The 13,209-nt window shown below is 34.2% G+C and overlaps 1 protein-coding gene across 1 annotated transcript in view; it reads left to right on the top strand.

Moving 5' to 3' along the window:
- Window positions 1-12,073, top strand: part of AEBP2 (AE binding protein 2) — a 55,788-nt gene extending 43,715 nt beyond the window's left edge. The window contains exons 5-9 of the mRNA XM_030841450.3: window positions 1,637-1,761; window positions 6,600-6,667; window positions 8,752-8,865; window positions 11,193-11,219; window positions 11,782-12,073. Of these exons, the coding sequence (XP_030697310.1) occupies window positions 1,637-1,761; window positions 6,600-6,667; window positions 8,752-8,865; window positions 11,193-11,219; window positions 11,782-11,827 (380 nt within the window). The 3' untranslated portion in view covers window positions 11,828-12,073. The remainder of the gene's footprint in view (window positions 1-1,636; window positions 1,762-6,599; window positions 6,668-8,751; window positions 8,866-11,192; window positions 11,220-11,781) is intronic.
- The last annotated feature ends 1,136 nt before the right edge of the window (window positions 12,074-13,209 follow it).

The raw sequence follows: 13,209 nt of genomic DNA, 5'->3' as shown, positions 1-13,209 counted from the left end.
TTTTTTTTTTTTTGCGGTACACGGGCCTCTCACTGTTGTGGCCTCTCCCGTTGCGGAGCACAGGCTCCGGACGCGCAGGCTCAGCGGCCATGGCTCACAGGCCTAGCCGCTCCGCGGCATGTGGGATCCTCCCGGACCGGGGCACGATCCTGTGTCCCCAGCATCGGCAGGCGGACTCTCAACCACTGCTCCACCAGGGAAGCCCTAAAATTTACTTTTTAATTACAGATGATCTTGAGATATTTTACATATATTAGAAAGCTCCACAACTGTAAAATAATAAATTCTTTTTCCTTACTTTGAACAGTGTTTTTCTTAGGAATAAAAACAACATGTTTATAATAATATTAGTGGGATAAAAATAGAAATTTTAAAAATGTTTTTATCAAATATTCAATGTTTAACTTTGTTATGATCATACTAAAAGATTGCTTACTCTAAGTTTGTGAATTTATTTTTTAAAAAATTGTGTGAGCATATTAATCAAAACTGCGTTATGACTGAAGACATTTTTCATATACATTTATTTTACTTATTCATAATCTATAGCTGTTATATTTCCATTTCTCAAATAAGGAAACAGTCTAAGGTAGATCAAGCAGTTTGTGCAAAGTCACATTGCTAATAACTGGTGGCATTGAGAGTTAGAAAGAATTTTGGTGGACTCATTGGCATTAAAAATGTATTTATGGTGGGACTTCCTTGGCGGTCCAGTGGTTAAGACTCTGTGCTTCCCCTGTAGGGGGCACAGGTTCACTCCCTGGTCGGGGTACTAAGAGCCCGCATGCCAGGCAGCAGGGCCAAAAAATTAAAAACAAAAACAAAACAGTATTTATAATTTTCTTAGATTATTGTTAGAAGAGTTATTCTTTTTCTTTTTCTTTTTTTTTTTGCGGTACGCGGGCCTCTCACTGCTGTGGCCTCTCCCGTTGCGGAGCACAGGCTCTGGACGCGCAGGCTTAGCGGCCATGGCTCACGGGCCCAGCCGCTCCGCGGCATGTGGGATTCTCCCTAACCGGGGCACGAACCCGCGTCCCCTGCATCGGCAGGCAGACTCCCAACCACTGCGCCATCAGGGAAGCCCTAGAAGAGTTATTCTTAATCAAGAAAATGCTTGTCAAAAATTCCAAAATAATATGACCACTGTGTCAAATCTGGAAAAATTTTTGATTACATATTAATGTAAAATGTTCATGAAATGTATTTCATGTTTGGCTGAGGTGAATGAGATCTGTGTGTAGTGCACAGATGGAGACATTTATCAGATTGTTGAAAATGTAGGACTGCTGCTCAGGAGAGATGCTGGAGTAAAATATAAAATTATATGAAAAAGATAGTAGCTGAAATATGCAATCATGCGGTTGGAGGCTAGAACCTCACACACCAAGGGGCAGAATTAACCCACACTTACTCACTGGTTGGAGTTCTGCTTTTGTATATCCTTACCTTGTTAGCTAGGTTCTATGTTTTGAAAGCAAAGAAGATCTTGCATTTAAACACTGGATAGGTACTTATTCGTTGTTTCAGTCTTTTTTACTTATTACATATTTTTGTGGAAAATGGACTACTAATATGGCTGCTTGGAGACTGTTATATTTTTCTAAATATTCTTTACCTCTTTTATATTGACTTTTAGCACGACCACATGATTTCTTCGATGCACAAACACTGGATGCGATAAGACATCGAGCCATATGCTTTAACCTCTCAGCTCATATAGAAAGTTTAGGGAAGGGACACAGTGTTGTTTTTCATAGTACTGTAAGTATTCGATTTTATTTTTCAAATATTTCCCACAATTTGACATTTTAATGATTATGTTGAACTTTTTAGCCTTTAATTTGAACTATTTAAGTATATTGGGGTGGCATTTGGGCTACTAGGCATTTGAAGATCAGTCTCTGACCTTAAGTAAACTAGGTGTCTTTTCTGACCTCTGATTTCCTTGCAGGTAAAGTTAGAGCGTTAGACTTCTTTTAACTCACATCCCTATGTGGTGCATGCTCCTCCATCACCCATAAAATGCACATCTAAAGTTTGTGTTAAATGAAAGGTTTATGAAGGAGGGAATTTTAATCTGTTTTGTTCTGTGAATGTATTCCAAGTGTCTAGAACTGTGCCTGGCACATAGTAGGAACTCAGTGTATTTGTTGAATAACTATGTTGTTCTACTTGGAAAAAGAAAAGTATTGAATTTGAAAAGGCAATAATGAATTTATTTTTAGTTAACTAGGAGTTAATAGAGAGCTGTTCTTTCTTCTCATGCCCCCTGCCATTTTTATTATCCAGTCATCTTTATATTGCTATAGTTTGGTGTAGGTCAGTTAGTAGAAATAAACTTTAGACCAGACTTTTGGTGATTTGAATCCCTGGAAAGAGAGATTATTTAATTTTGCCTGTAGAAATAGAAAATATACTAAATTTAGGTTTTATTTTTATATTCTAATCAAAATGCATGAGAATTTAAATATAAAAGATCAGTATTGATATCTCTACTGGTTTGAATCTCTTAATTCTTCCCATCTCCTCTAATAATGAGGTTTTCTTATATTTTCATTTTTTCTTTTATGTATACTTACAATTCAAAATGCCCAATTTTGATTTTGATTCCCCAAATTACAGGCAAGAAGGTAGAAGATTAGACACAAAGGAAAGGGAATCTTTTCTGAGATTGGAGCACATAATGGTGTGAGTTTGGGTTTAAGGAAAGTTGTACCATACTTAGCGCTCTTTTAAAGAATGTTGTAAACATAGTTATCTAAATAAGAATGAAGACAAAGTAAAAATGTCTGTGCTGGGAATTTTGTTGGGATTCAGCAAGATCAGGGGCTTGCTCAACAGTGATGGTTAAAGTCCTCCTTTGGAATTTGATAACATACGTTTATGATTTGGTAGGTCTATAATAGTTCTTTTTTTTTTAAGTTGAAAGCTAACATTTATTATCCAAGTTTACATTTATGTATTGTTAATAGGAAATAGAAAATATTAATCATTTTATAAGTTGAAATAAGTGGAGGATTGACTGTAATCATAAAATATTTCATGATTTGATAAAATAGACTTTTAATTATCTTACTGAATAAAAGCATGTCAGATAAAAAATAAGTTAATTTTTTTATCCATGAGTTTTTTTTAATTGAAGTATAGTTGATTTACAATATTGTGTTAGGTTCATGTGTACAGCAAAGTAATTCAGCCGTATATATACACATATATACACACATGTAATTTTTTCAGATTATATTCCATTATAGGATATGACAAGATATTGAATATAATTCCCTGTGCTATACAGTAAATCCTAGTTTCTTATCTGTTTTACATATAGTATTTTGTATCTGTTAATCCCATACTTCTAATTTGTTCCCCCTTCCCTCCCTCTCCCCTTTGATAACCATAAGTTTGATTTCTATTATTATTTTTCTTTTTTAGTCAGTAAGATGTGGTCACCAAACCCAGAGTTGGCATTTGGGATAATTTGTTAATTTACTTAAATATTGAGCACCTACATGTGCCAGGTACTAATGATACAGCAGTGAACAAAACGGGCTAAAACAAAACAAGAAACCATGCCTACACTCCAGTGGAAGAGACATGATAAACAAGATAAATTAGTAAAATTAAAAACTTAAAAGGAAAAAAAAAACACAACTTAAAAGGAAGTGAGGGTATGAGCCATTCCGTCATTAGGGGGATGAGCATCATAGCCAGAGGCAAAATCAAGCATAAGATCCTCAAGTGGGGACATGCAAGTATGTCTGCAAAGCCATGAGGAGGCCAGTGTGGCTGGAGGAAACAAGTGCGGCAGAGAAAGTAGGAGCAGTCGGAGAGGCAATGGGGAGAGTGTTGTTGGACTGAGATGTTGACTTTTGTTCTATGTGTATTGGGAAGCCATTGGAGGAGTTTGAGTAGCCATGCTCTATTGTGATTTCTTTTAAATAAAATTTTTATTGAGATATAATAAATACAGACCCACCCATTTAAAGTATACAAGGGAATTCTCTGGCGGTCCAGTGGCTCTCACTGCCGGGCCTAGGTTCTGTCCCTGGTCAGGGAACTAAGCTCCTGCAAGCCACGCAGCACAGCCAAAAAAATACATATGCAATTCTGTGAGTTTTGACGGTTGTACTTACCTATGAAACCACCACACCACCACAGTTGAGCTGTAGGACAGTCCTGTCACGCAGAACATTCCTGGTGTAGCTCATCTTCCTGTAGTTCATCTCGGCCTCTGCCCCCTGCCTTAAGAGAACTCACTGATCTCTTTCCTCTCATGCAGGTTTTAATGTGCTCACTCTGGTTTCTGTACTGAGAACAGATTATAGGTCAGGGTTGGGGTGAGAAGGGATCAGTCTTTTCAGTATCTCAGGTGAGAAGAGGTCAGAATGGTTGAAGTGGAGATACTAAGAAGGGTTAGATTTTGGATATCTTTTGAAAGTGGTATTGACAAGAATTATGGATGGATCAGATGTCAGGTATGAAAGCGAGAGGAAAGGATGACTCCAATGTTTTTGGCCTGGGCAGCTAGCCAAAAGGATGGAGTTGCCATATAATAGAGGCTGTGAGGTGAGCAGATTCGGGGAGAGGGGAGTATCAAGAGCCATAATTTCGGCACATTCTATAGAACATCTCGTGCTTCTGTCATGTAGGCACAAGGATTTAAGAGTTTGAGCTTAGAGGAAAGGTGTGGCTACAGGTAAGAATAGAACTTTCTAGCATATTAGTGTTATTTAAAGGTATCAGACTGGATAAGATCACCTAGGAAGTATTAAAGAGAAAAGAGAAGAAATAGAGGATTGAGGTTTGGGGCCTATCAACATTTAATGATTTAAAGGGCAATAAATCTGATGAAATAATGGTCTAGTAATGAACAAGTATCTCTACATGTTAGGGAATAGAGGCGATGATGATAAATAAGGTTGTGTTTTAAAAAATGAAGCATCAACTTCATGCTTTCATTAGAGCAGCTTTTTGGATGAAATCCTTAGGCTCACCGTGGGAGGAGTAAAGATAATCAAAAAAATGAAGGAACTAGAAACGTGATATTAGGAGTCTGGAAGAAAACTTAAAATTTACTCAGAGTGAAAATAGTCTGAAGATGAAAATAGGTTTTCGAGCTGTAGAAAACATCTGAGAGGATTTAAGAACATGATTGATTACCTATGTTTATCATAAACTTTAAAAACCTAGGAATAAGAGTGATTCTGCCATGATATTGGGGTGGCAGAGGTACCTTGACTGAGGAAAAGTCACAAAGGTGTAGTATAATCTGAAGAATGCTTTTTCCTGGGGGAAGTGGAAGGAAGAAACATCCCTAATGGGAAAAGGTCTTCCTTGGGGCCAGGTGAGGAGGTTCTCTAAGGTTCCCTGAGTGTGACTGGAAAGGTTGGTGGGGGCAGTTCGTGTTAAACAGTAGTCAGATGTTCAGTGCTAACTGCAAATGTAAGTTTCCTCGTTACCAAATTAACTTTTATAGGAAATAACCATATTTGTAGTGAAAAGATTTGCATAAAAGTATTTATGTGAGGTACTACGCCGTGCAGTTTGCCTAATTTGTCTTCTTTAATTGAAACATTTTCTTTTGAGCCGCCTCCAGAAGAGGTCAGCAGAATCCTAGTTACCAGTCAGTTGGTTTGCTGCACTTGGTTGCATTGCATTATTTTTATATCTTACTTCTTTGTAGAGGTACTTTGTTTTAGCATCTACAGATCTGTCTTTGAGCTTTTTAATTGATTCCATTACCGAGTCTAGAATTAGGGTACTTAACTATAGGTTTTTAAATAATGGGACCAGAAACTTTTATATTTGTATGAAGTACTGTTTTTACTTCTAATATGTTTTGAGAATGACACATAACATTACTTTGTGAGGCTGTTTGGAAGTTAAACTTGGTAAAAATATTGAGATTTAGATTATTAAAGCACTAAAGAGCTAATTTGGTTAATATGGCAGTTCTAAGAGTTAATAAAATACCATTTTGATCGATTTTTAAAAATCGTTACCTTAGTTTTCTGAATCTGGTAATGAGTGACAAGCATATTGTTTTTACTACACTTATGTAGGTCTTTGTGTTCTGGTTGATCCACACTTTAACTTAGGTAGATTCCTAACTGAACTGAACACTGATTGGTTAATGTTTCATTTAAAATAACAGAAATCAACCAACAAACAGAAAACTCCCAAGCAAACGACAAATACCTTAATCCTAAAAAGGAGACCTCTCCCTTTCTAGCATTATTTTTTCTTTACTCTTCATTTGTCCTTTAAAAGTATTTCAGCCAATATGGATTCTTGGTTGGCAGTCTGGCTCAGCTAAAGACTTTGTAGAGAGTAAAATAAATAGCATTTTCAAAGATAATATGGTTTTAGTATTTGGCTGTACAAAGCTACTTCAGTTCCTTTTTTCTTTTTCTTTTGTGAAAATATATGATCAAAGGTGGGAAATTGCTACAAACCGGGGCAGAACAAGATGTTGTGGTGGTAATATCTGGTCCAGGACATGAAAACTTAAGTTCTTGATAAGGACCAAAAGCGTTTTTTAAACATATTAAAATGATCTTTTATAAATAGTTTTATGATTTCTTTTATATTATTGCTAGGTAATAGCTAAGAGAAAAGAGGATTCTGGAAAGATAAAACTTTTGCTTCATTGGATGCCTGAAGACATGTAAGTATTTGGAATACTATATATATAACTAATAAACTGATCAGTCTTATTTTTATTAAAATCTTATACTCAAAAATTACTTAAGCTATTGGGTTCAAAGTAAAAGACTTTAAAGAAATGAAAACACGAAACATTTTGAGGTCGTCAGCCTTAAAAAGATAATCTGTAAAAGCTCTTAAGAGTACCTGGCTCAAGGTATAAGCTTTAAAACTAGCTTTTAAAATTGTTTTTAATGGAAGCTGTTAAAGCAATTTTTAATCATTTTTAGGATGTGATTATTTTTAGAATTTTTAATGACCCTCAAGTAGGATAGGGTGCAAGCAACCTTATTTGTGCCTTTGTTTGAATCATTTATTTTAAAAATTTCTAAACATTTTCCAGCACACAATTAATGATAGTTTATAGAAAAAAACAGTTGGTCAGTTTTCCAGGAGTGTTAAATTTTTCTTTTGAGTTTTAGTACCATTTTATTAGAGCAATTCTGGTCCAAATGCTCCTTAATTTAATTTCATGTTCAATTTTCCTTTTATTCTCAAAAATAATTTTTTTTGTTGTTGCAAAAGGTAATGAAGATGTATCATAGAAATCTTATCAGCATCAAGAATAGAATAAGTTCACATGAATGGAATCTCATTAAAAATTAATAATATGTGGTTAACACTTGTTATTAAATATTTTTCTGTAATATTGTTTCCCAAACTCCAGTCTAAAGAGATGTTAATGAATTTGATATGAATTAAGAGCTTTAAAAGTAGATTTGGAAGATTACAATGCATGTTAGCATATTGAAGTAAAGAAATCTCTTTAGCTTTTTAAAAATCCTGTGATTGTCAAACTTCTATTAGTGTAGAACATATTTTCCACTTCCTTTTACCCCTGCCCCTTCCATGTTTTAGGGAAATGCTACTCTAAAATACTTTGAAATAGCGCGTAATATTTATTTAATGAACTCCTTTTTACCGAACATTAAAGTTACCCATTTTTCTCTACTGTTAAAAAAAGAGACATTAAAATGTCTTTATTTACAAAGTATGCAAAATGTTATGGGTTTTGATACTCATCGCCTTCCCGAAAGTTTGTACCAATTTCTGATCTCATCTACTGCATTAGAGAGCTTATTTCCCTGGCTTATTATCAGCACTGGCTATTGGCATTCTTACATTCTTCATTTCTTTGATTATGAGCAAGATAATTTAAAAACTGTATCTTTGGTGAATTAATGGTTTGTGACCTTTGTCTCCCTTGTTCCTTTTTACCTAATGAGTGTTCACTTGTTTCATATTGATTTGTAAGAGCCCTTTTTATATTAAGTTTATAAACAGTTCCTTTAAAAAATATCATATTCAAATATCTGTATTCTTAGTATTTTGGAAATTGATCAATCCAAATATCAAAATCATTTTATTTGAATTTTTCTATAGGATTAAATTTTTTTAAATTCAGGATGTTGGTTGTATGTGCCTTTTTTTTAAAGTGGAAATTAATCTGGTGGGGTTTTTATTTCTTATTTCTTCAGAAAGAGACTAGGTGTCAGATTTTCATCAAGTTAAGCTCAGATATAGTTCCACTTAGCAAACTAAAAGGCAGACAGTGTGTTCTAATATTTGTTTCTAAGTCTGATGTGGCTTTGCCATCAAAAATTTATAATTCAGGGCTTCCCTGGTGGCTCAGTGGCTAAGAGTCCGCCTGCCGATGCAGGGGACACAGGTTCGTGCCCCAGTCTGGGAAGATCCCACATGCTGTGCAGCGGCTGGGCCCGTGAGCCATGGCCGCTGAGCCTGCGTGTCCGGAGCCTGTGCTCCACAACGGGAGAGGCCACAACAGTGAGAGGCCCGCGTACCGCCAAAAAAAAAAAAAAAAAAAAAAAATCATAATTCATTTCCAGATTTATGCCTAAAATTTCACCTTGCCATTTTTTTAGCTGGGACTCTACATCCCACTACTTAGATCACTGAGTTTCCTTGGCATCTGAGAATCTCGTTAACCTAGGTGCCCCAGTCAGACTAGCAGAAAAAGCTGGGTAATGTGAAGGGTAAATTTAAAATTAATGTTATTTTATATATGACTTGTTTTTTAATTCATAGTCTGCCTGACGTGTGGGTGAATGAAAGTGAACGACATCAGTTAAAAACTAAAGTAGTTCATTTATCAAAGCTACCCAAAGATACTGCCTTGCTTTTGGACCCAAACATATACAGGTAATTTAATTCTTGCTTTGATGTTTTATTTTTTTGAATTGTAATCTTAAATCTCCTTAAATTTTGGATATAAAGTTAGGACTTAATTTTTAAGTACTGAATTTCAGTATCAAGCATATCTTGCTTTCTGGAGTTTCATATATGGAAATTACATCACAATGATTTATAAATTGTAGACTAGAAGGGTAATATTTTGGTAAAGTTTATATGCCAGGTTAATTCCAGATTTACCTTAAATAGCTTAAATTGTGGTATACATAGTGTTTTGAAAATAAGTTCCTTTTGTTTAAGTAGGTAATTCTTTTTTATAATATCACACGTGTTGACCTGGGAATATATCGCATGTGCCCTAAATACCATTAATGGTTGAAGTTCTTAAACTTGTACTCTCGCCAAACTTTTCAAAAGAGCATTTTAAATATTACTGTGTTTTTATTTAAGAGGTAGCTTGGAGTGTTCACGTTTCTAACAATTTTCTGATCTGACCTTTGTTTTAGTGTGCTGTGCATATGAAGGTATAGGGGGGGAAGGAGAAGAGACCAACATTACTGGCTATGTGCTGAGTCACTGTGCTAGGTGCTTTACATATACTTCATCCTCACAGCAGTCCTGTGAAGTAGGTGTTCCTATGTCTGTTTTACAGATTGGAAATCTGAGGCAAGAGGTTAAATAGCTTAAATCTGAGGCAAGAGGTTACACAACTAGGATGTGACTGAACTCCATACTGCCTCTATCCACATGACATATACTAGGGTGATTAAAAAAGTGGTGAAAATGTTTAAAAGGCACTCTTAATGAGTGAACTTTATATATTTTAAAAAGGAATTCTAGTTTAGTATAGCAATAGGTTGGGTAAGAGTAAGATGACATAAAAATTGATAATCCCAAATGTGAATTTTAGCTATTGTAAAGGTACTATGTCTTATGCCAAATTTTGAAACAATTAAATACTTTGAGGTTTTGTTCATTCCATGACTCAACTTTTTGGAATGTGAAGCATCTTCTGAGAATGAAATTCTCACATAATGGGCCTTGCGGTGTGTGGAAACATTGAGACTCTTCCAAACTTTTAAAGCATCTTTTGGTGAAGGTCCTAAATGTAATGAAAACTTGTTTTTTGTGGGTTGAGCTAGGTTAGCAAGAGATTACCTAGCAGAGAGAATAGTGAAATGACCTTAAAGGAAAAGATCGAGGGACGTTCACTACCAAAAATATGAGTTATGATTTACCTTTCTCTTTATAAAAAAAAATAATTGAATATTCTTTATTTATTGGCACCTAATTTAGGGTTTATTTCTGCTTATTCTTTGAAGGGAGTGATTAAAATTTGCATTCTAAAAGAGTGGTATTTGGGGAGAGCCAAGACTGGTAGTAAACATGCCTTAAGCAGTGAGTTGACAAAGGGGCATGAATCTTAATTATAAGATTGAGACTAACTTCTGTGTTTCTGCCCTGCATTCTACTTCCCACTCTCAAAGGGTCTTCCTTTTTCACAGAATCAGCTTATTTTTGCTGTTCTTATGCTATATAGGAAACAATTAAGATATTTTGGTGAAAGTGACAAATAAATATCATTCAAGCTCAGAACTGATGTCCAGAAGTACATAGGACTTTCATCACCTGTTTTCAGGGTATAATTCTGCAATTATTACTGATTACTGGAGTAATGAAGATGTTCTTAAGATATATTTGGTGCTTCTGTGGTGTTAATTTTCTTTAGCTGTAAACCAGCCTCCACCCCATCTTAACATTTAATCTTGAGTCTAAACTTTCATGCTTCTACTATTCTGGAAATTAGAATCAAGTCTACTCTAAAGTGGTACAGAGTCGTAGAACCCACTACATTTGCCGTGGTGTAACATCTTAGCAATGCCTGGATTTTGACTGGGAAAACTTGTGAAATTAAGAGGGGACAAAACAATTATTCTAATTTGTTTCAGGAGAAATAACTTGACAGCTTATGCGCATCTCAAAATGAAAGCATGACAAACCTTCCAAAAATGTATTAACTTCAAAATGAGAGTAAAAAGGACATATTTATTTGAGGTTTAAACATTAGTTTTAAAGTATGGTTAAAATGTATGTGTTAAACATGAGATTCTTTTTTAGAAACACATTATCAGGCTACATAAAAAGGATTTCTTAACAAGCTATATATATTATGTAACTAAATTTATATCCATCATGTGAATACTTTGGAAATAAATTTTCATGGTGATCAGTGATCATCACATTGCCTATTTCTTATACATATTTGTATTTTTGAAGCACTTAATGTGTTTTTCATTCAATTGAATAAAAGAATACTCCTTTTTCTCTTTTTCTAGAACAATGCCGCAGAAGAGGTTGAAGAGGTAAAAAATAAATAAATACATAAAAAGCAAACAAGCGGGGACACCTGCAGTCTTAGTCACTGACAATGGGTTTAGTAAAAGTTGCACATTAGATTCAACCCCCTTCCTTTTTTTTCCTTAAATCCAGTATTTAGAATAATATTTATGCTTAGTGTAAACATTCTGTGAATGAAGTAGGCTCTTCTGTGGAATATATTAATATATTACTGTATATCCACATTTTCATGGAATGGTACTGTGGGAGACTGAGCAAACACTCTTCTGGCAACTTAGTAGAACAGCTTCTTAAAGGCTTTGCATGCTTGCTGCTTTAAGCTGCCTTTTTTTTTTTTTTTTTTTTTAAACCCTTTAGTGATTACAGTAGTTTATATTGAAAAGAAAACCAATTACAACATGTGCCCTTAAAAATACCAAAAGCACTGTAAGGATATTTGTCTTGACAGTGTCTATTGATTTGAAGTCATATAAGGAAATATTTAGACAATGAAAATTATCAAAAGATAATTTACCTTTCAATTATGATAAATAGATGTGATTGGTTGCCATTTGTGTTCTTTTGCAGAACTCTGATAAGAAAAGTGTTCAATTTGTATTTAAGCAAACAGTGAACGACATTTGCAATCAACTAAAAATTCGTCTATCGAATTAGGGCTGAAAATTTCTGTTAAAGAGTGTTGCAGTATGTCTGGTGGCTCCCCTTTCAGGACTAGGGTTTTCTCATGGAGTACAGTATGTTAATATTTACCTATATAACTAATCTGTTAACGGTTTTTGAAAAACCTTTATTTCAAATTATTTGAATAATCCTCATATTTTCATTTTAACCTATATAAGCCTCTAATTTTTTTTTTTTTCCTGAGGAAAGCATTTGGTTATGAGTTGTTTTTTCTTAACATAAGAAAAATTGTATTTTTTTTAAAAGTATCTTCAAACTGAATCCTTTATGCACCAAAGTTGGTTTTGAAAAGGAAAATAAAATCACTTTCTTGCTTGGTAAGCAAGAAGCCATATGGATTTTTTTTTTAACTTACAGAAATGGAAATATGTGTAACTCGTTAGTATTGTATCAAACAAATGTTGCATAGAGATAATAGAACATTGCTTGTAAATAATTCAGCAGATTTGTAATATATTTTTATATTATGAAATGTACTGTAGATGTTTTTCTAGAGGCATGAAAAGTTAAATGTATATATTATGGGTAGAGATAATATTGAAGGATATTGTAATTCACTAGTGCTGCCAGAGGAATTGTTAATAAAGCACCTTCTTTAACAATAAATGTCTTTTGCAGACTTAAGGGACTATGTACTACTGTTAATATCTGTAAGAACAAAACACATTGAACATCCTTCCAGAAAGTCTTTGAGGGAGGACCTATACCCATAATAGAATTATGGCACTCATTTCTGACAGTGACCGTGAAATCAATTATTTCCTTACTGTTGGAAGGACATATTGTAAAGTATGTGGTTATATGCAGTCAAACTGCAGAAAATACTCCTGATTAAGGAGTTTTCACTTTACTACAGTGATATAAAAACCAGCAGTTTTTACACTAAAATTTTTTAAAGAAAGAATAGACAAAAATATAGAATTAATAAGCCTTTTGGTTCCAAAATGGGAAAGGTTCCATGATACATAAATCATTTCTCATTTACTTTAAAAAATTTTAAAAAAATAATAAAAATTATGGGAGACTTTATTCGTTAACAATGGGGTAAAGAGCTATATACGTGAAGTAAGTCATATAAAATTAATTGAAGTGCAAATAAAAGCACTGCTTCTATAAGACATTCTGGAATGGTTGTTTAATAAGGGTATTATTCATATGACTTGTAGCAAATGTGGTTTTATTTTTAAAAAGAAGAAAAGCAGTGTGTTTTCTTACTATTTTTTTGTTTTCTTTTGCTTAAGCACTTCATCAGTTGCTTTATTCTGTATCTGCGAAGTAATCTGCAATCTCCTTTGTTCTTTTTAAATTTTGATT

This window comes from Globicephala melas, chromosome 10 (assembly GCF_963455315.2).
Source record: "Globicephala melas chromosome 10, mGloMel1.2, whole genome shotgun sequence".
Taxonomy (NCBI): Eukaryota; Metazoa; Chordata; class Mammalia; order Artiodactyla; family Delphinidae; genus Globicephala; species Globicephala melas.
This window is presented reverse-complemented; position numbering and strand designations above follow the sequence as displayed.